The 21,634-nt window shown below is 40.1% G+C and overlaps 2 protein-coding genes across 3 annotated transcripts in view; one reads left to right on the plus strand and one right to left on the minus strand.

The window, feature by feature from the left end:
- Positions 1–16,903, minus strand: part of LOC106590140 (leucine-rich repeat protein SHOC-2) — a 36,635-nt gene extending 19,732 nt beyond the window's left edge. The window contains exon 1 of the mRNA XM_014180771.3: positions 16,799–16,903. The gene's annotated coding sequence lies outside the window, so the exon portion shown is untranslated. The remainder of the gene's footprint in view (positions 1–16,798) is intronic.
- A 3,200-nt stretch (positions 16,904–20,103) lies between these two features.
- bbip1 (BBSome interacting protein 1) lies at positions 20,104–21,571 on the plus strand. Of its 2 annotated transcripts, none has more exons than XM_014180786.3 (3): positions 20,104–20,193; positions 20,396–20,460; positions 21,036–21,571. In XM_014180786.3, exons 2-3 carry the CDS (start codon positions 20,415–20,417, stop codon positions 21,188–21,190), a joined length of 201 nt encoding a protein of 66 aa, XP_014036261.1. In that variant the 5' UTR covers positions 20,104–20,193; positions 20,396–20,414; the 3' UTR covers positions 21,191–21,571. The 2 variants fall into 2 exon arrangements, with proteins under 2 accessions (XP_014036261.1, XP_014036272.1); XM_014180797.3 differs by having other exon boundaries at positions 20,123–20,156.
- The last annotated feature ends 63 nt before the right edge of the window (positions 21,572–21,634 follow it).

Here is a 21,634-nt window from a genome sequence, read left to right on the forward strand (position 1 = left end):
GTAGAATAGTCCGTTTTACGAGGGTATGTTTGGCACCATGAGTGAAGGATGCTTTGTTGCGAAATAGGTAGCCAATTCTAGATGTAATTTTGGATTAGAAATGCTTAATGTGAGTCTGGAAGGAGAGTTTACAGTCTAACCACACACCTAGATATTTGTAGATGTCCACATATTCTAAGTCAGAATGGTCCAGAGTAGTGATGCTGAACGGGCAGGCAGGTGCTGGTAGCGATCGGTTGAAGAGCATGCATTTAGTTTTACTTGCATTTAAGAGCAGTTGGAGGCCACGGAAGGAGAGTTGTATGGCATTGAAGCTCGTATGGAGGTTAGTTAACACAGTGTCCAAAGAAGGGCCAGAAGTATACAGAATGGTGTCGTCTGCGTAGAGGTGGATCAGAGAATCACCAGCAGCAAGAGCGATATCATTGATGTATACAGAGAAAAGAGTCAGCCCAAGAATTGAATCCTGTGGCACCCCCATAGAGACGGCCAGAGGTCCGGACAACAGGGTCTCCGATTTGACACACTGAATTCTATCGGAGAAGTAGTTGGTGAACCAGGCAAGGCAGTCATTTGCGAAACCAAGGCTGTTGAGTCTGCCGATAAGAATGTGGTGATTGACAGAGTCGAAATCCTTGGCCAGGTCTATAAATACAGCTGCACAGTATTGTCTCTTATCTATGGCGGTTATGATATCGTTTAGGACCTTGAGCGTGGCTGAGGTGCACCCATGACCAGCTCGGAAACCAGATTGCATAGCGGAGAAGGTACGGTGGGATTCGAAATGGTCGGTGATCTGTTTGTTAACTTGGCTTTCAAAGACCTTAGAAAGGCAGGGTAGGATAGATATAGGTCTGTAGTAGTTTGGGCCTAGAGTGTCTCCCCCTTTGAAGAGGGGGATGACCGCGGCAGCTTTCCAATCTTTGGGGATCTCAGACAATACGAAGTAGGAGGTTGAACAGGCTAGTAATAGGGGTTGCAACAATTTTGGCTGATCATTTTAGAAAGAGAGGGTCCAGATTGTCACGCCCTGCAGATTTGTAGGGGTCCAGATTTTGCCGCTCTTTCAGAACATCAGCTATCTGGATTTGGGTGAAGGAGAAATGGGGGAGGCTTGGGCAAGTTGCTGTGGGGGGTGCAGGGCTGTTGACCAGGGGTGGCCAGGTGGAAAGCCTGGCCAGCCATAGAATAATGCTTACTGAAATTCTCAATTATCGTGGATTTATCAGTGGTGACAGTGTTTCCCAGCCTCAGTGCTTCCTAGCCTCAGTGCAGTGGGCAGCTGGGAGGAGGTGCTCTTATTCTCCATGGACTTTAGTGTCCCAGAACTTTTTGGAGTTTGTGCTGCAGGATGCAAATTTCTGTTTGAAAAAGCTATCATTTGCTTTCCTAACTGCCTGTGTATATTGGTTCCTAACTTCCCTGAAAAGTTGCATATCGCGGGGGATATTCGATGCTTGCTTACTGCATGCATGCATGTCCGGGCACATCGACACAAGCCTTACTATTACTGAATTAACTACACAAATATTTTATTTTGGTCATAGTGTCAATTCCTCCATTTCTCAGTACTGCACCTTCCTGTTGGAGAATGAGCCAGCTTGCCGCTGTGGTTGATTTTCCCAGCTAGACATTCCTCAGCATTGTGCAATTAGAGATAGGGCTATCATATCATGGTATTTTTCACAGTACATTTCTTTGTGCACTTATTTGAGAATTTCCACACTGCCACATAGGGCTGCACAATACAGGCAACAAATCTAAGCCTTATTTTTAACCAAATGTTGCAACTGTGATTTAGATCAAAAACACTTAGGTGAACTGTTGGAATCATGGAAGTAGAATGTGGGCACTTAGAATAGTGTTATTTGACATGACAACAAATGAAAATGCCAGGGAGGAGTTATTGTGACAGGATAGGAACCAAAGTGTTAGTCAGCGTTTCCTAAAGGACCCTATAATCTTTGCTTACATTAAAAGTTCCTTCATGTAGCCAATATATTCATGCTTAGCCTATTCCTCTTTGATTTGGAAGATACTGTTACACAAACAACATGGTGATTTAGGCCTACACCATCACTGTTATCAAGCTGTATTAGCTAGCTTTGCCTCAGTACATTTATTAGCTAGCAAGCGAGCTAACTAGCGATTAGCGACTAAAACTTGCTAAGAAAAGACAAGCGCATAGTGTAATTATAGAACGCTTGAGAATTTACATTAAGCAAAATGTATCGTTGTCATCAACATTGTTGCATGTACTGCATTGACCATGCAGACTGAACAACAAATGCGCTCCTTGAATGAAAGGGGGCGGGGCTAAGTCGGTGTGATAAGCGGCATGGAATGAGAGAGCGGAGGGGGATGACTCAAGTAGAGGTGTAAACTATAAATATTTTTGTTACACACGCCATATCACATTTACAAACCAAACATACAAATACTGTTATAGAAGATAAACAAAAAATGGTCAGTGGATCAATACCGGTATATAGTAAAATACGGTATACCGCCCAGCCCTATGTGCAGTGCTCGTGGCTCAGGCTGGCATAGCAGCAGCTTTGCCATGTAGAGGGACTATCAGCAAAGCCGATAGAGAGGGGCCGATAGAATAGAAAAGGCCAATATCATCCCGATACATCGGCTTGGACGATTATCGGTCGTTCTCTAAATCCTATCATATTGACAACATTGCAATATTATTTGCGCTAGCTGGCTGTACCAAAACTACAGTATTTTTCCTTCATAGCTTGTTCAAATCAAATTATATTTGTCACATGCCCTGAAGACAACAGGTGTAGGTAGACTTGAAATGCTTACTTACGAGCCCTTTCACACAAAAAAAGGAATTAGCAAATAAGAAAAAAGAAATCGTAACAATAAAATAACAATAGCGAGGCTATATAAAAGGAGTAGAGGTAATATGTACATGTAGGTAGAGGTAAAAGTGACTAGGCAGCAGCGTATGTGAAGAGTGTGAAAGTGTGTCTATGTGCGACAGTGTGTGTGGTGTCATAATGCGTGTGTGTGGTGTCATAATGCGGTGTGTGTGTGTGTGTGTGTGTTGGAGCATCAGTGTAGTCAGTGTGTGGGTAGAGTCCAGTGAGTGTGCATGGAGCCAGTGCAATAATATCTCTCCATCTTTGTAAATAGGGAGACAATTTGTTTTCCGCACTTATCTCCATGACTGATCAAAAACATTTTCTCATTGCTCTCGTCCCTCTGCAGCAGACAGAGGTGAGCAATAAATCACAGTATCGAATCTACGGTGGACCCCATTTAGTCGACTGGTTGATTGGCTTTTGGTCGACTGCTAAAGATTTCTTTAGTCTAGCAGTAGCAAAAAATAAAATCATGGTGTACAAGACACCTGTCTGATTGGCACCTGTTTGAGTGGACTGATCCATTGTGGGGATGGCACAGTCCATCACTAAGACCTATGCTACTGAAATTGTATATGGTTATATTATGTAAGAACAATGATGCTACACTAATAAAAATAATATTTTATAACAAATGTGCCTTCTCCTGCATTGGATAGTGTTCGCTGTCCTCAGTTCTGAAACACATCAGCGCGTTGTTGAATTGGCACATTTTCCTAGACCATGTTGCTATGTGCATAATAGAGAAGTTAACAAGCATATTGGTGTGGAGAAGAATGCTGGAGGCAGCAGCGAAGTTAGGAGACTAGAAAACAGCCCTTGCCTTAATCATCTAAAAAAAGTGAGGAGAGAGGAAAGCACCTTAATTAGGCCTATAATCAATGACCTAACTGTTAAATGTACCTGGCTTTATAAATCATCCATATATACACTACCGGTCAAAAGTTCTAAAAGGTGTTCTTTATTTTCTACATTGTAGAATAGTTATGACATCAAAACTATGAAATAACACATATGGAATTATTTAGTAACAAAAACAGTGTTAAACAAATCAGAATATATTTGAGATTCTTCAAAATAGCCACCCTTTGCCAAGAGTGTGCAAAGCTGTCATCAAGGCATTCTCTCAACCAGCTAAATGAGGTAGTCACCTGGAATGCATTTCAATTAACAGGTGTGGCTTGCTAAAAGTTAATGCATTTGAGCCAATCAGTTGTGTTGTGACAAGGTAGGGGGGTATACAGAATATATGTTTTACCAAATAGGGCTCAAGTCCATAATATGGCAAGAACAGCTCAAATAAGCAAAGAGAAACGACAGTCCATCATTACTTTAAGACATGAAGGTCAGTCAATATGGAACATTTCAAGAACTTTGACAGTTTCTTCAAGTGCAGTCGCAAAAACCATCAAGCGCTATGAAACTGGCTCTCATGAGGAACGCCACAGGAATGGAAGACCAGAGTTACCTCTGCTGCAGATAATAAGTTCATTAGTTACCAGCCTCAGAAATTGCAGCCCAAATAAATGCTTCAGAGTTCAAGTAACAGACACATCAACATCAACTGTTCAGAGGAGACTGTGTGAATCAGGCCTTCATGGTCAAATTGCTGCAAAGAAACCACAACTAAAGGACACAAATAAGAAGAGGAGAATTGCTTGGACCAAGAAACATAAGCAATGGACATTAGACCAGTGGAAATCTGTCCTTTGGTCTGATAAGTCCAAATTTGAGATTTTTGGTTCCAACCGCCATGTCTTTGTGAGACGCAGAGTTAGTGAACGGATGATCTCTGCATGTGTGGTTACCACCGTGAAGCATGGAGGTGGTGGTGAGATGGTGCTTTTCTGGTGACACTGTCAGTGATTTATTTAGAAATCAAGTCACACTTAACCAGCATGGCTACCACAGCATTCTGCAGCGATACGCCATCCCATCTGGTTTGCGTTTAGTGGGACTATCATGTTTTTCAACAGGACAATGACCCAGAATACACCTCCAGGCTGTGTAAGGGCTATTTGACCAAGAAGGACAGTGATGAAGTGCTGCATCAGATGACCTGGCATCCACAATCACCCGACCTCAACCCAATTGACATGGTTTGGGATAAGTTGGACCGCAGAGTGAAGGAAAAGCAGCCAACATGTGCTCAGCATGTGGGAACTCCTTCAAGACTGTTGGAAAAGCATTCCAGGTGAAGCTGGTTGAGAGAATGCCAAGTGTGCAAAGCTGTCTTCAAGGCAAAGGGTGGCTACTTTGCAGAATCTCAAATATAAAATACATTTTGATTTGTTCAACACTTTTTTGGTTACTACATGTGTGGTATTTCATAGTTGATGTCTTCACTATTATTATACAATGTAGAAAATAGTAAAAATAAAAATCTTGAATGAGTAGGCGTGTCCAAACTTTTGACTGGTACTGTGTATGAATATGTAACCCTACCATCCCTCCAGTAATTGGATTAAACTAATGAACGCCACCACTTAGGCTTCTAATTCCAGTTTATACATACTATATACACATTTTACAGACACAGTATATTTTACATTAGTTATATTTTGTTTGTCTTTAGTCCCATCCTTCAGCTCCACTCAACCCCTCCCATCTATCTCTGAACACCATCCAGTTGATTTATATTTGCCATATGTTGTTTTTTGTAACCTTTATTTAACTAAGTCAGTTAAGAACAAATTCTTATTTACAATGACGGTCTAGGAATAGTGGGTTAACCTCTATGGGCTAGGTGGGACGCTTGCGTCCCACCTACTCAACAGCCAGTGGAATCCCGTGGCGCGATATTCAAATACCTTAGAAATGCTATTACTTCAATTTCTCAAACATATGACTATTTTACACCATTTTAAAGACAAGACTCTCGTTAATCTAACCACACTGTCCGATTTCAAAAAGGCTTTACAACGAAAGCAAAACATTAGATTATGTCAGCAGAGTACCCAGCCAGAAATAATCAGACACCCATTTTTCAAGCTAGCCTCTTAACCTGTTGGGTCTAGGGGGCAGCATTTGCACGTCTGGATAAAAAAAATGTACCCGATTTAATCTGGTTACTAATCCTACCCAGTAACTAGAATATGCATATACTTATTATATATGGATAGAAAACACTCTAAAGTTTCCAAAACTGTTTGAATGGTGTCTGTGAGTATAACAGAACTCATTTGGCAGGCAAAACCCTGAGACATTTTCTGACAGGAAGTGGATACCTGATGTGTTGTATTGACTTTAAACCTATCCCATTGAAAAACACAGGGGCTTAGGAATATTTTGGCACTTCCTATTGCTTCCACTAGATGTCACCAGCCTTTACAAAGTGTTTTGAGTCTTCTGGAGGGAGATCTGACCGAACAAGAGCCATGGAACGATGATGTCCCATTAGACACCTGGCGCGCGTGTTCATGTTGGGTACCCTCGTTCCAATACGTTATAAAAGAGTATGCATTCGTCCACCTTGAATATTATTCATGTTCTGGTTAAAAAAGGCCCTAATGATTTATGCTATACAACGTTTGACATGTTTGAACGAACGGAAATATATTTTTTCCCCTCGTTCATGACGAGAAGTCCGGCTGGCTTACATCATGTGCTAACGAGACGGAGATTTTTGGACATAAATGATGAGCTTTTTTGAACAAAACTACATTCGTTATGGACCTGTGATACCTGGAAGTGACATCTGATGAAGAGAATCAAAGGTAATGGATTATTTACATAGTATTTTCGATTTTAGATCTCCCCAACATGACGTCTAGTCTGTATCGCAACGCGTATTTTTCTGGGCGCAGTGCTCAGATTATTGCAAAGTGTGATTTCCCAGTAAGGTTATTTTTAAATCTGGCAAGTTGATTGAGTTCAAGAGATGTAAATCTATAATTCTTTAAATGACAATATAATATTTTACCAATGTTTTCTAATTTTAATTATTTAATTTGTGACGCTGACTTGACTGCCGGTTATTGGAGGGAAACGATTTCCTCAACATCAATGCCATAGTAAAACGCTGTTTTTGGATATAAATATGAACTTGATAGAACTAAAAATGCATGCATTGTCTAACATAATGTCCTAGGAGTGTCATCTGATGGAGATTGCAAAAGGTTAGTGCATCATTTTAGCTGGTTTTATGGTTTTGGTGACCCTGTCTTTGACTTGACAAAACATTACACACAATTCTTGTAAATGTACTGTCCTAACATACTCTAAATGTATGCTTTCGCCGTAAAACCTTTTTGAAATCGTAAAACGTGGTTAAATTAAGGAGATGTTTATCTTTCAAATGGTGTAAAATAGTTGTATTTTTGAAAAATTTGAATTTTGACATTTATTTGGATTCAAATTTGCCGCTCTTGAAATGCACCTGCTGTTGATGGAGTGCACCACGGGTGGCACGCTAGCGTCCCACCTAGCCCCAAGAGGTTATTAAGGATACCCTAGGATAGGGGGCGCCACAGCGCATTTTGAAAACAATTTGTTCCCATTTTCAACGGCCTACTAATCAAACTCAGAAGCTAGGACATGCATATACTTATTATATATGGATAGAAAACACCCTAAAGTTTCTAAAACTGTTTGAATGGTGTCTGTGAGTATAACAGAACTCATATGGCAGTCAAAACCCCGAGACCGATTGAAACAGGAAGTGTAATTCTGAATTGTGGACTCGACTTCATCACTTTGCCTATTAATCACACCGTGAGCAATGGTTCACTGAGCACTTCCTATTGCTTCCACTAGATGTCCCCAGTCTTTTCACAGTGGTTTGAGCCTTATACAGTCGAAACTCAGTCAATGAGACACATTGGAAATTGGTCACAGGGGATGGGCCATCACCATTATGACGTCGGCGGCCCTGTCTACCCCCACCTTTGGAAACGTTTCAAAACACTCTGCAATCGTCCCCGTCGAATCTTATTGGCTCTCTTGGTGTTACAGGCCCTGAAGATGAATGTTTTACAACGTTTGACATGTTTGAACGAACCTAGTGGAGGAAAAAAGTAAATTTTCCGAAACTACTGTCCCGCGCACGTCGGAGCAGTTGGAGACACGCTACCAACAGCAGGCTAATGGAACATGAAGGATGGAATTTTTCGACAGAAAATACATCTGTTGTGGACCTGGGATTCCTGGAAGTGCTTTCTGATGAAGACAACTAAAGGTAGGCGATTATTGACAATATTATACAAGATCAGATGTGACTTGCGATTGTGCCAAGATGGCGCGGCGCTAGTTTTCCAGGCTCATTTTCTGAGTATCGCATCTCCTTTTATCGCAAAGTGTGATTACCCAGTAAAGTTAATTTAAAATCTGGTATGACAGGTGTTCAAGAGATATTCATCTATAAATGTTAGATTGACAATATACATTTAAAAAATTGTTTTCGAATAGTAATAAAGGGAATGATGCACTGTTTCCCGGAACGCATTTGAGGGGAAAATAGTTAGTCAACGTCAGACGCCGATGTAAAATGCTGTTTTTATATATAAATATGACCTTTATTGAACAAAAGAATGCATGCTGTGTGTAACATGATGTCCTAGGTGTGTCATCTGATGAAGTTTGTAAAAGGTTAGTGCTGCATTTAGCTGTCTTCTGGGTTTTCGTGACATTATATGCTAGCTTGAAAAATGGGTGTCTGATTATTTCTGGCTTGGTACTCTGCTGACATAATCAAATTTTTTGCTTTCGCTGTAAAGCCTTTTTGAAATCGGACAGTGTGGTTAGATAAAGGAGAGTCTTGTCTTTAAAATGCTGGGAAATAGTCATATGTTTGAAAAATTGAAGTTTTCGGATTTTAGAGGAATTTGTGTTTCGCGCAACGCCCATCATTGGATATTGGAGCAGGTGCTCCGCTAGCGGAACGTCTAGATGTAAGAGGCTAGCATATGTCACAAAAACCAAAACCACAGCTAAATGCAGCACTAACCTTTGATGATCTTCATCAGATGACACTCCTAGGACATTATGTTATACAATACATGCATGTTTTGTTCAATCAAGTTCATATTTATATCAAAAACCAGCTTTTTACATTAGCATGTGACTAGCATGTGACTAGCATTCCCACCGAACACTTCCGGTGAATTTACTAAATTACTCATGATAAACGTTCACAAAAAACATAACAATTATTTTAAGAATTATAGATACAGAACTCCTTTATGCAATCGCTATGTCCGATTTTAAAATAGCTTTTCGGTGAAAGCACATTTTGCAATATTCTGAGTAGATAGCCCGGCCATCACAGGCTAGCTATTTTGACACCCACCAAGTTTGGTACTCACCAAACTCAGATTTACTATAAGAAAAATTGGATTACCTTTGCTGTTCTTCGTCAGAATGCACTCCCAGGACTTCTACTTCAATAACAAATGTTGGTTTGGTTCCAAATAATCCATAGTTATATCCAAATAGCGGCGTTTTGTTCGTGCGTTCAAGACACTATCCGAAGGGTAAAGAATGGTGACGCGCCCGGCGCGTATCGTGACAAAAATTCAAAATATTCCATTACCGTACTTCGAAGCATGTCAAACGCTGTTTAAAATCAATTTTTATGCGATTTTTCTCGTAAAAAAGCGATAATATTCCGACCGGGAAACCCTGTTTTCGTTCAAAGACTGAAAATGTAAACATGGTGGAGTCTCGTGCACGCGCGCCCCAGTCTCATTGTTCTCAGATCGACCACTTACCAAATGCGCTACTGTTTTTCAGCTATGGCCTGCAAAGTCATCATTCAACGTTCTGGCGCCTTCTGAGAGCCTATGGGAGCGTTAGAAAATGTCACATTATGCCAGAGATCCCCTGTTTTGGATAGAGATGATCAAGAAGGCCAAGAAATGGTCAGAGAGGGTGCTTCCTGTTTGGAATCTTCTCAGGTTTTGGCCTGCCAAATGAGTTCTGTTATACTCACAGACACCATTCAAACAGTTTTAGAAACGTTAGGGTGTTTTCTATCCAAATCAAACAATTATATGCATATTCTAGTTACTGGGCAGGAGTAGTAACCAGATTAAATCGGGTACGTTTTTTATCCGGCCGTGCAAATACTGCCCCCTATCCCCAACAGGTTAACCTGTCTGGGCTAGGGGGCAGTATTTTCACGGCCGGATGAAAAACGTACCCAATTTAAACAGGTTACTACTCTGGCCCAGAAACTAGAACATGCATATTATTAGTAGATTTGGATAGAAAACACCCTGAAGTTTCTAAAATTGTTTGAATGGTGTCTGAGTATAACAGAACTCATATGGCAGGCAAAAACCTGAGAAAATTCCAAGCAGGAAGTGGAAAGTCTGAGAATTGTAGTTCTTTTGATTCTCTATCGAAGCTACAGTGTTTGTGGGGTGACGTTGCACTTCCTAAGGCTTCCATTGGCTGTCTAAAGCCTTCAGAAAGTGGTTTGAGCATTTTCCTGTCACTGGGCAGATAATAGGAGCTCAGTTACTGAGTGGTCTGCCTGGCAACAAAGGGATTGGATATGCTCGGTCCCGCGAGCGCGCCCCTCGTTTTTCTTCTTGAATGAATATGCTATTGTCCGGTTGGAATATTATCACAATTTTACGTTAAAAATACCATAAAAATTGATTTTAAACAGCGTTTGACATGCTTCCAAGTATGGTAATGGAACATTTTGACTTTGTCTCTGGTACCGCGCTCACGCGTTATGCCTTTGGATAAGTGATCTGTACGCACGAACAAAACGGAGGTATTTGTACATAAATATGGATTATTTCGAACAAAAACAACATTTCTTGTGGAAGTAGCAGTCCTGGAAGTGCATTCTGACGAAGATCAGCAAAGGTAAGAGAATATTTCTAATACTAATTCTGAGTTTAGGTTGCCCCAAACTTGGCGGGTGTCTGAATAGCTCACCGTGATGGCTGAGCTATGTACTCAGAATATTGAAAAATGTGCTTTCTCCGTAAAGCTATTTTAAAATCTGACACAGTGGTTGCATCCAGGGGTAGTCTATGTATAATTCTTTAAATAATTGTTATATATTTTGTCAACGTTTATGATGAGTATTTTTGTAAATTGATGTGCACATTCACCGGACGTTTTGGTGGGAATACATTTTCTGATCACGCGCCAATGTAAAATGCTGTTTTTGGATATAAATATGAACTTTATCGAACAAAACATACATGTATTGTGTAACATAATGTCCTAGGAGTGTCATCTGATGAAGATCGTCAAAGGTTAGTGCTTCATTTAGCTGTGTTTTGGGTTTTATTGACACATGTCCTTGCTTGGAAAATGGCTGTGTGATTATTTTTGTCTATGTACTCTCCTAACATAATCTAATGTTTTGCTTTCGCTGTAAAGCCTTTTTGAAATCGGACAATGTGGTTAGATTAACGAGAAGTTTCTTTAAAATGGTGTAAAATAGTTGTATGTTTGAGAAAGTTGAATTATGACATTTTGTTGTTTTTGAATTTTCCGCCCTGATATTTCACTGGCTGTGTCCTGCAGGCTACCGTCCCACCTAGGCCATAGAAGTTAACTTCCTTGTTCAGGGGCAGAACGACAGATTTTTAGCTTATCAGCTTGGGGATTCGATCTTGAAACCTTTCGTTTAATGGCCTAACGCTCTAACCACTAGGCTACCTGCCGCCCCAAGCTGTAAGCCTAAGAGCTGTAGGGCTAAGAGCACCTCCTGTTTACTCATAATACCGTACTTAGGCCTATATTTCAATAGGCTACAGTACTGCATCAATAAATCAATAATTCCTTCATATCACAGCATACAAGTCATTCATGATTTGAAATGCAATCAAGCATTTTAGTTTTAAAATAAAATATAGCAAGCCTTGAATAATTAGCGTAAACAACAAACCGTTCCATTTCGGAAATTTCATTCACGAACGTTACAAACTCTGGTATGCTTGTAATTTATTTAGTGTTGTTTACATTCTTCCAAAAAGTCAGAAAAATGTTTTATTGTAATCTAACAGCCCCTTTTTGGCACACATAATATGCACACACTGCTTGCTCCTTTCTTTTTCTTGATCTCCAGTATTTTCCATAACTAGTCAAACTCATTCCACACATCTGACTTCCCCTTTACCTACTGACTACTGAGCAACCAGTAAACATTCCCCCGTTTGAGTTTGTCACGTCCTCTACATTCATTTTGCTGTAATGTGTTACAGTGTTCGGAGTTTGCTATAACCAATTATTGATGTGATTATGATATGCTATAGGTCAGGCCCTATTGGTCACGCGCATGTGACGCATACATGTGTCATGTGAAGACCACAAGGATTGAGGGTATAGGGAATGTTTTTCCTAAACAAATGAAGGATTTCAGCAACGACTTTTCAGTCTATATAATGGAAAAATACGTTATAAAATGTCAACCAAATAATTGGTTGAAAGAACAGACATCTCGGTTGACCAATATAGATTTGTTATTTCTCGGGGACAGCCCTAATCAAACTACATAGAATCGTGAGAATCACAATACATATCGTATCGGCACCTAAGTATCGTGATAATATCGTATTGTGAGGCCCCTGGCAATACCCAGCGCTATTAGCGAATAAGCTAGGCCATAGGCAACTTCAACAGGTTAAGTGAGAAGACATTGTAAGCCAATGAATGTACTACAATAGCTACAAGTGATGTTGAGAAAACCTGGTAAGCAGGTTGGCCTGACTTAAGCTAAAGGTCATAAAAGACAAATTGACAACAAGTGTCAAGAGCGTCAACATCAAAATGATTGATATAAAACCAAAGTCTCTTGGTTCCTGTCTTTGTTATGCCCATAGAAATAGATTATCTAGGAAGGGTTTGGAACCTCTAACCCTCATTTTAGTTCTGTGGTTCCATCTCACAGCCTGTAGTACAGCAGTAGCATCATTTGTATGTAGTAATAGGCTACAGTATGAAGCCTAATAAAGTCATTGTCTGTTATGCTCTAGGTGTGTGTAGTGTAGAAAAAGAGCAGGCTTGGCTACAGATCAGAGCTAAGGGAAAGGTTAGCACTGCTGCTGAGAGTAGGGGTTTGTGTGCGTCTAATCTTTGGGAGGGAGCGGTCTTCAAAGCATAAGACTCATAAAACCTATAGGGGTAAAAAGGGGTCCTGTTGATCCCCTTAATGACAAAGAGATAAGCTTAAAGGCCCAATTTCTGCTGTTTTTATATCAAATCAATTCTGTAATAGCTCACCATTAAAAATGGTCAAAAATAACAAGTATTGCTTTATTAGCAAAAAAACTCCAAATTATTTGCTAGGACTGTCAGAGTGGTCTGAGTGGGTAAACTGGCTGTTATTGGCAAAGGTTTGTAACTGTTATTTATCTATTAATTACTTTTCCCCTGGTGATGTCATCAGGCAAGCTGAAACTCCACCTATGCAAAACCAAGTGATTAGAAGGTCCTGTGTAGATTGTATTTTCAACCAGTAACTATCAGGAAATTACGATCAAATGTGTTCACACTTTTACAGTGTTAGTGTCATCAGCTGTTGTACAATATTATACAAATACACAGGAAAAACTGAATGTTGACTACACAGGGTCTTTAATATTGCTGTGTAGGTAAATGTTGTGGCTCTTCTCAGTAACAGTTATGTTCACTCAACAGAGAAGTATCTAGCAGCACTGACCTCACTGACTTAGGATAACTGTGAACTCTATATAAGGCTACTAATAAAATGAGAAAAGAGATGATGAATATTAAAAATACATAAATAACAATGTGACAGACTGTATACTGTGAACTAGGCCGACAGCAAAGCATCAATCACTGAATGACCTCTGACTCAACCCAGATTATAATGAACTAAGAGAAAGGTGATGGATGTTGAATATCAAAATACATTACTGTATAAAATAATAGTTTGTTGTATCAAAGCAGATAGCTTCTTTGTGTTTTCTTTTGGGAATAGTCCCTCAAATAGGGTCGTCACTAGATGCCAAAAAGTCAGAAACCCCGTGCCACAAAGTCACTGCTAAACTTAAGACAAAAAAGCACATTTTTGTTTTCATGTAGAGTATTTTTACAATACAGCCAATTTTGACTTTGTGGCATTGGTAACTTGTGGAAACCCTAAAATAGCCTACTTACTATCACATCAATCATGTCTTGGATAAAGGCAACACAGCAGTGGGGTCTGGGGTTGCCTGGCGACTCATTCTGAATTTAATTTTGCTGCTCTAACTATCATTCAGTCAGACTGCCATCGTAGAAGTCCTTTCTGCTGATGTCAACGTGAGGGGCGTTATACAAAACAAGTCATCTGCGATTGAATTGTCTTTAACCAATCAGAGTATCAAAAGCAATGACCATTTCTGAAACGCCGCTTTACCCACGTCTTCAGGCTCTGGCCACACCCATGGGTTACTGGGACCAACCAGAACGGTTTGAACGTGTTGGCATTCGAGAAGTCCTCGGGGAGGAGATCAAATGCAGACTCATTGTGGAGAATACATTTTAATGGGCGTGGCGTTTGGCCAGAGAGATGTGGACTGGTCACCAGGCATAGTCTGGGGTGCATCAAGTGTCAAAATCCCAACAATAAACATGGCAACGGCAAGCAGAGAACTAACCTACTGGCCCTCACCTAAACAAGCAGTGGGATGTCATTGTTTGTTTATTCTTTAAATTCCTCTTCAAAATCATAAAATGTACCCAAAGGTTTGAAACAAACATGAGAGCTAGTTTAATAATATGCAGGTGACCGAACCGAAGAAGCACTCCCCCCCCCCCCCCCAACTCCAGAAAAATTACTTTTGGGCGAAGTCATGCTGTAGAAAAAGCACATAAGGTCAAGGGTCACGGAGCTCAGCAACTTTCCAGTTATTTTTCATCACTGACTGACTAAATGTATCATTCCAGATTCCACTCCATGGAGAGCAACCAAAAGGAGAAGAACCAAAAGGAAAGGAAGAGGAACCAAGTTTGGGATGAATGGCAGGCGGTGCAATAGATGATATACATAAAATGAGAAGGCTGGACACCATTTTCCTCTGATTATTATGATGATCCAGCAGCACCCCCATATTTTGGAAATAAATATTTTGCCGTGAGCATGGGCATGGATGAGTGAGCCCATCATCATACCTGTTTTTTCAGTGTACCAGACAAGACAGGCTAATGAAACATAGTTCTGGAACAAAACCTAAACCCAACTGTCAATATTTAAATCCCTACAGTTTTCATGCCAAATCATAAACGAATCCTTCATTTCCTCCACCAGCATCATCATAATCATCACTGTAGCTTTCCTCAATTCACGTGCCAATTGTTAAGCCTCTACTTGTATAATGTAGCCTATAGCCAGTTTGTGGACATCTTGGGCAAAGCAAGCAGTCACTACTACCAATCCTGCCAAGTCTTCCCATGTCGTTGCGTCATGTTTGCTCAAGACTGGCCAATTTTCTTCATCTCTGTCTTCTCCCTTTGAGGATTGCATAAGTATACGCATATATCATCATCATCATAGGAATAATGTTGGAATAACACATAGGTTTAGGCTTTGATATGATACAAACACTACAATTGTGCAAATACATTTGGCTGCCATATTTGTGATTGTTCCAAAGTCCTTAACCCCCAATCAATCTCCCCATGTCCACTCCTGAATGAATGACAGTGAGAGAGCAGAAATAAACTCTTTCCCTTGCATATCTTTTTTCATTTTACAAAGCATTTAGCTAACTAGGTAACGTTAGGCTTAACAACTCTCTCACTGACTGACTATCAAAAATGATTACAACCAATAGGCCTAATACTACGCAGCTCCTGTAATGTGTGTCTACATTTGACAGTGATGGCAAGAGATGCACTGGTGAGGTGGCAGGCTGCTACATAACCAGCCCACAGCACAAGCAGGATGTAACCGTGCCAATGACAAATCCGTGGAAAGAGAGATTATGGATAAAACCGGTGCCACAGTTCGTGGAAGTCAAGTTACGTTCAAGATCACGATTGATATGCGTAAAAACGAGACGCAAGCCAACCTGTGTGTGTATGATACAGCAGCAAACGATGGGGTGGTCCTGCTGTTCTTGTCAAAGCCACATACTAACGTTAAGTTGGTTAGTTAGCAAGCCTACGAACTGGCTAACATTAACTAGCTAGTTAGCTATTGATTGTTTGGGAAAAGTAGCCGCAAATAGTTAGCTATTCTTAATTTAGTGTCACCCTTGTCGTGCTATCAAAATCTGTAAGCAAACTAGCTAAATTATTTCAACTGGTCATGAAATCAAAAAACGAAACGTCAACACATCTAGCTAACTTCAGAAGCTAAGCGAGGCTGACAAACATTTTTTTGCAACCATTCAGTCAAATCGAGGAGCAAACAACTATGACAACGTCATATCTAGGTACAATTCTGGTAGAGGAAACAAATATCAGTCTCAGTAGCTAGATAGCCTTCTTATTTATAAAAATAATTGCTAACGTTAACCTCAAAGCTCACATACCCGAGCGTTCTGACTGTGCGGTTCCCGTAGGCCCCACCAAAGCAGCTGTCATTCTTGGAACACCATCCCGACAATCGCGAGCCTATCACGGGGAAATAAGCAAGCACGCAACCCCACTATCGAGCTACCTTCTTCAACTGTACTGACACCCACATAATAACAACTATGTTAAAATCGTTAGTTTACAGTTTGACACTTGGTCATTCAAGGCCGTTTTCTCGTCAAGCATTTTCGCAGCGCCCTTTTCTCGCTCTCGTAGTGAAATGAGGAAAAAACAAAACATTCTCAAAACAGCGGCCATTCCGAACAAAGCTTGAACAAAAGAGTGCGTTCTCAGTCTACGGAAAGGCAGTACTGCGTCATCAACCAAGCTATGCGGATGACAAAAGGGACATTTAAGAAGCCTACTATAAAAACATCAGCTTGATTTAAAGGTATATTGAAAGGTATGAAATAATAGAACTGTTTTACCTTCAGAGGTGTGACTCTGCCATCCCTGCTTCCTCCTCTTTTCTACCACTGCTGTTGCTTGGGTCCCCTCCCTACCACCAAATTGCGTCACACGCACGCATTACCAATGTATCACGAGACTTACTTGAACAGAAAAGGTGTTTGGTTGAGTGAAAGTGGTGAAAATGTGTCATTTAGCTACCTGACATATTTATTGTCATAATAAATGTGTAAAAGTCAGAGAAACCCGGAATATAACTCAAAGCTTTTTCCTGGGAGTGAAAATTAATGTTTGAAGCAAGCATATATTGCTAGTAGGTTTAGTATAAATTCGTTTATATTCGTATTCAAACAGTCAGTTAGAACAATAATGCACATCCGAAGAGTTGGATTAGGTCTGCTCCATGAGCATCTATTTTAGCCACTACCAGAGCTGCCAACTCTCACGCATTGGCGGTGAGACACGCATTTGACGATCTTCTCATGTTCTCACGGCACAGCTTTTATATCACACGCATTGAAAAGTACAGATTTTATTTGTCTAATTATTCCATTGTATAGACAGCGCGTTCACTTTTCAACTGTGGTCTAAATCGTTTTGAAATCAGAGCATCTGCGCCTGCAATTTAACATCACGAGCCACAGCGCTGTGAACAGCGGCACATTGAAGCATATGATTGGCCTAATTATGTAAGAGATCAAGGGGATTGGAGGCATGTTTTAAAGAAACGCCCCTCAAGATTTGAGTGGCGCTAAATAGAGAGAGAGCGAGAGAGAGAGAGAGAGAGAGAGAGAGAGGGAGAGAGAGACAACGTTCTGTGATGAGGTGTGTGGACCACGGTAGCACGCTGTTTTATGTACCACGTCGTCAACAAAATTAGGTTGCTGTTACTCCCGTCCCTATTGCAGAATGCAGCCTTTAGACAGCATGTACTAATATCGATTTAATCCACGTTTGCATTAGTCCCCTCGTTTGGTGATTGGCATTTAGGCTGTGACAACGAACAGGCAGCAGACAGACCCACACAGTTTTAGTCGGGACGTTTGGTATTGTGACCTAATTTGTAACTATAACAAATAATTTGGTCAAACAGATTGTGAACCCAACACTGTACGTTTGATTCAAGAGGGGGGACAATAAATATACCAATTATTTGGTTTTGGTGAATGGGTAGATTTATGTGGTTTTCAGGAGATTGTATTATCTATTTACTTTATTTTGTCTGATCAGTGGAACAATTCTCATTCTTAACATTGTGCTACATTTTCAGCAAGAACACTACTGCTATTCCCCACACTTATTTTATTATTCTGCTTCTTCCCAATTTTGACAGTGCATTTAAATATTTGAAATCTGATATGCTGACCTGTGTCTCTGAAAATGAATTATATGAGGCTATGTAGTTTTTTCAGCCGTTCATGAACAGTTTTGAATAAGTCATACAAATAAGCATTGGATATTAAATGCTCCAGGAATCAAATATAATTTTTGGCATTTTAGAATTGTGTGCATCAGTGGTGGTTCTAGCTTGTATGGCTCCCTGGGCGAACCCCCTCTTCAGCGCCCCAACAAACAAACAAAAATCACCATTCTGCACTAACTGTCATTTTTTATTCAGACATTTTGAACAACATAAATAAATAATCATAACATTTAAATTCTATAAATATATATACAAAAATAAGACTCATAAATATCAAAAAGAAGTAACAAAGACAAATAGAAACAAATTGTAGTTTATAAATAAAAATAAAAAAGAGAATTGAATTATTAAACTATTACCGTATTGCTAACAAAAAACACAAATAAAACTAAATTGCACAAATCCTATATCACACAAATACACATATAGAATAACACACTTATAAAGAAGAGAACCTGATTATTACACTGTTGAACTTCAAACAAGAAACACACAAACTAAATTGCACAACTAATTGCATTACTAATTACATTAGTACTGTACAAAGTTAGAGATGTGCTGTATGATAGATTCCCCCACTCCCCCTACCTCGGGCTTCCAGTGGGGAGACCTGAGGTCAACCTACCCCCACCCCCTTCCCATCTCGTACTTCTGAGTGGGAGCTCACAAACTGGAATCAGGGCACCCACTCCGACAAGGTTAATTGACCCACAGTCCCACACGGTGACATGATATCATTGACATGACGTGTAAATGAGTGATAGAAAACCGATCGTGCAAATGTCACCATTCGGAATATTTGTTGTTTCTTTGTGTTTTTTAAAATTAATATATATATATTTTTTTTGTGTGGGCACCCCATGCCGCCCCCTGGCAAGATGCCACCCTGGGTGGCTGCTCATGTCGCCTATGCCTAAATCCGCCACTGGTGTGCATGCTAGGCAGAGATGGTAGGGGGTCTCACAACTCATAAACTCATATCACATTAATTTATGTTCTACTAGTTGAAGATCCTTGGCATCATCTTACTGATTATTACACTATTGTAAGATGATGCCACTGATATTCAACTAGTAGGCATAAACCACCTGAATATTGATATTCGTTCGATTTTTCTTGAAAAATGTATTGTTATAACAAGAACATTTTCAAACATCTAGCACTTGGAAAATATACAGGGTCAGGGGTGGCCAACCCTCTTGGAGAGCAAATTGAATTTTCTTCCAGCCTGATTTTAAAGTGAGTTCACCCAAATTACAAAATACAAATGTTTGTGTCCTTACCTTGAAAGCAGTCTATGGACAAGGAGACTGCGATCTATAATTTGGTTACCCACTGCCATGCACCTTTAATATTAACATTTCCTGTGGAGAGCCTTGGTGTAGTGGTACGTGTCCTTGGCACATGTCACATACAACCTTCCACCCGAGAACAGGGATCAATCCCTACTTCCAACCTTCCCACTGTTTCTAGCATTTGCCTGTCTCCCTATCTCATTTAATTATTGTCTGAACAAAGTGTCAAATTACTTAAAAAACATGTTTACAAAAATATTAGCATACTTTAAATGTCAAAGTAACAAAGTAGTTAAATTCTGAGAGCTCGTTTAATGTTCAAAGCCTCCTGTGGTTTTTATTTTCCAAATCTCACTCCAAGCTTTCTTCAAAAGTTGGCAGCCCTGCACTGCCTACCTCTACATATTACATATCTTCTCACTCCTTATTTTCTCTCTGGGCTAGATAAGATATGTTTAAATTAAATGATGTAAAGAAAATACGTGATTTATCTCTTTATCACATTTATATGATGTGTAGTGTTTTGAGATTTTATGAACTCAATATAAACTTCCAACTCTGCCCACCAGATGGCTGCAATGCGATGCACTGTTTCTAAACCGGGTCGTAAAACCGTAGAGGAAAACGCCAGCTGACAATCCCGGAAGGGGACATACATTGGTTTGTTTGGCTTGGCAACCTGAATCTGTCAATTGTGGTAATGTTGTGGTTATAAATCAATTTCGTGTGGATAACGTCACGTACCTATATGATTGAAGATTGATGGATAAATATGTTTTTAATCATCAGTGACTAAATAAATCGTGTGTGTGCAGCTCATTAACTACAGTAGCTAGCTATCTTATCGTGCCTTAATCTTATGCCAACTATAAATATTCATGTTCATGCTTTTATTTCAGCTGGACCTAACAATACATAATGCCTGAAGTCAAATCGATGTTCAGAGAAGTGTTGCCCAAACAAGGTGAGTAACGACCATTATGAATAAAGACTGTGTGGTATAAATTAGCAATTTCGTCTATCATGCAACTCAACACAGCAGCCACCCCTTCACTTCTGCAGTAACGTTAGATGCTCTAAAATACTGTAAACACATTCCTTTCAGTAGAAGGAACAGTTCGAAACACTGCCAAGTGTGTGCCAACTGCCAACCGATGTTATGTTCCTTCAGGTTTTTACTCCTACTGAAAATACCTCTCTGCCATCTACTGTTGAAACCGGTCACTGACCCCAAAAGATACACCTACACATAGCCCACCAGATTCTTTCTCTTTACCTGAAAACTTAACTACAGTATGTTCAGTGGAAAACTGCACGGTACTACAACAGTATACCATGTTGATAGTGTGAGGAATTATGCAGATTTTATTGGTCATAGTAATGAGTCTATTCTTTAAAGACAGTCTTGTAAAGTGTTGGTTAATTCCTAGGCTTGTGGCATGCAGGAAACCTGGGTTTGTGTCTTATTTTCTGTTTGCATTCTGATAACTAGAAGACAAGCCTGTAACTTCTCACTCTTGGTTATGCTACCATCTAAAGGGCAGTTGTCCATGGAGGACGTCCCCACCATGGTGCTGTGTAAGCCCAAGCTGATGCCTCTGAAATCAGTCACCCTGGAGAAACTGGAGAAGATGCAACTGGAGGCCCAGGAGGCCATCAAGCAACAGGATCTGGCACTGAACGAGCCACAGTAGACACGGTGGCAGCCACGCAATGGCAGCCCAAGGAGTAGTACGGTCAGTAGACACAAAATGGATGATAGTTTTATTATCAACCAACAGGAACTGAATGAGCAGCAGGAGCCACAATGGAGGACAGTAGCAACACCAGTAGACACAAAATGGACTACAGCCAGATGTTAAGATGGATACAATGGAGGGCAGAGGGTCACAACCTAATATTGCAATATATCACTGTTGGCATCAATCTCATGGATTATTTTAATTGCTGAGAATGTATAATAGCCTTGTAAATATGAGAAGTCTTATTTCTGAGAGAAGTTGAATTGGAGTTTAGGTAAATATAACATCTTTTGTGAACACGTTCTTCAAATAAACTAAGATTTATTTCCCATTTATGACAGTACTAGATTTAGATCACACCATGATTCTCAAGTCATCTTTCATCTACTCACACAA

This window comes from Salmo salar, chromosome 02, assembly GCF_965601325.2.
Source record: "Salmo salar chromosome 02, fSalSal1, whole genome shotgun sequence".
Classification (NCBI taxonomy): Eukaryota; Metazoa; Chordata; class Actinopteri; order Salmoniformes; family Salmonidae; genus Salmo; species Salmo salar.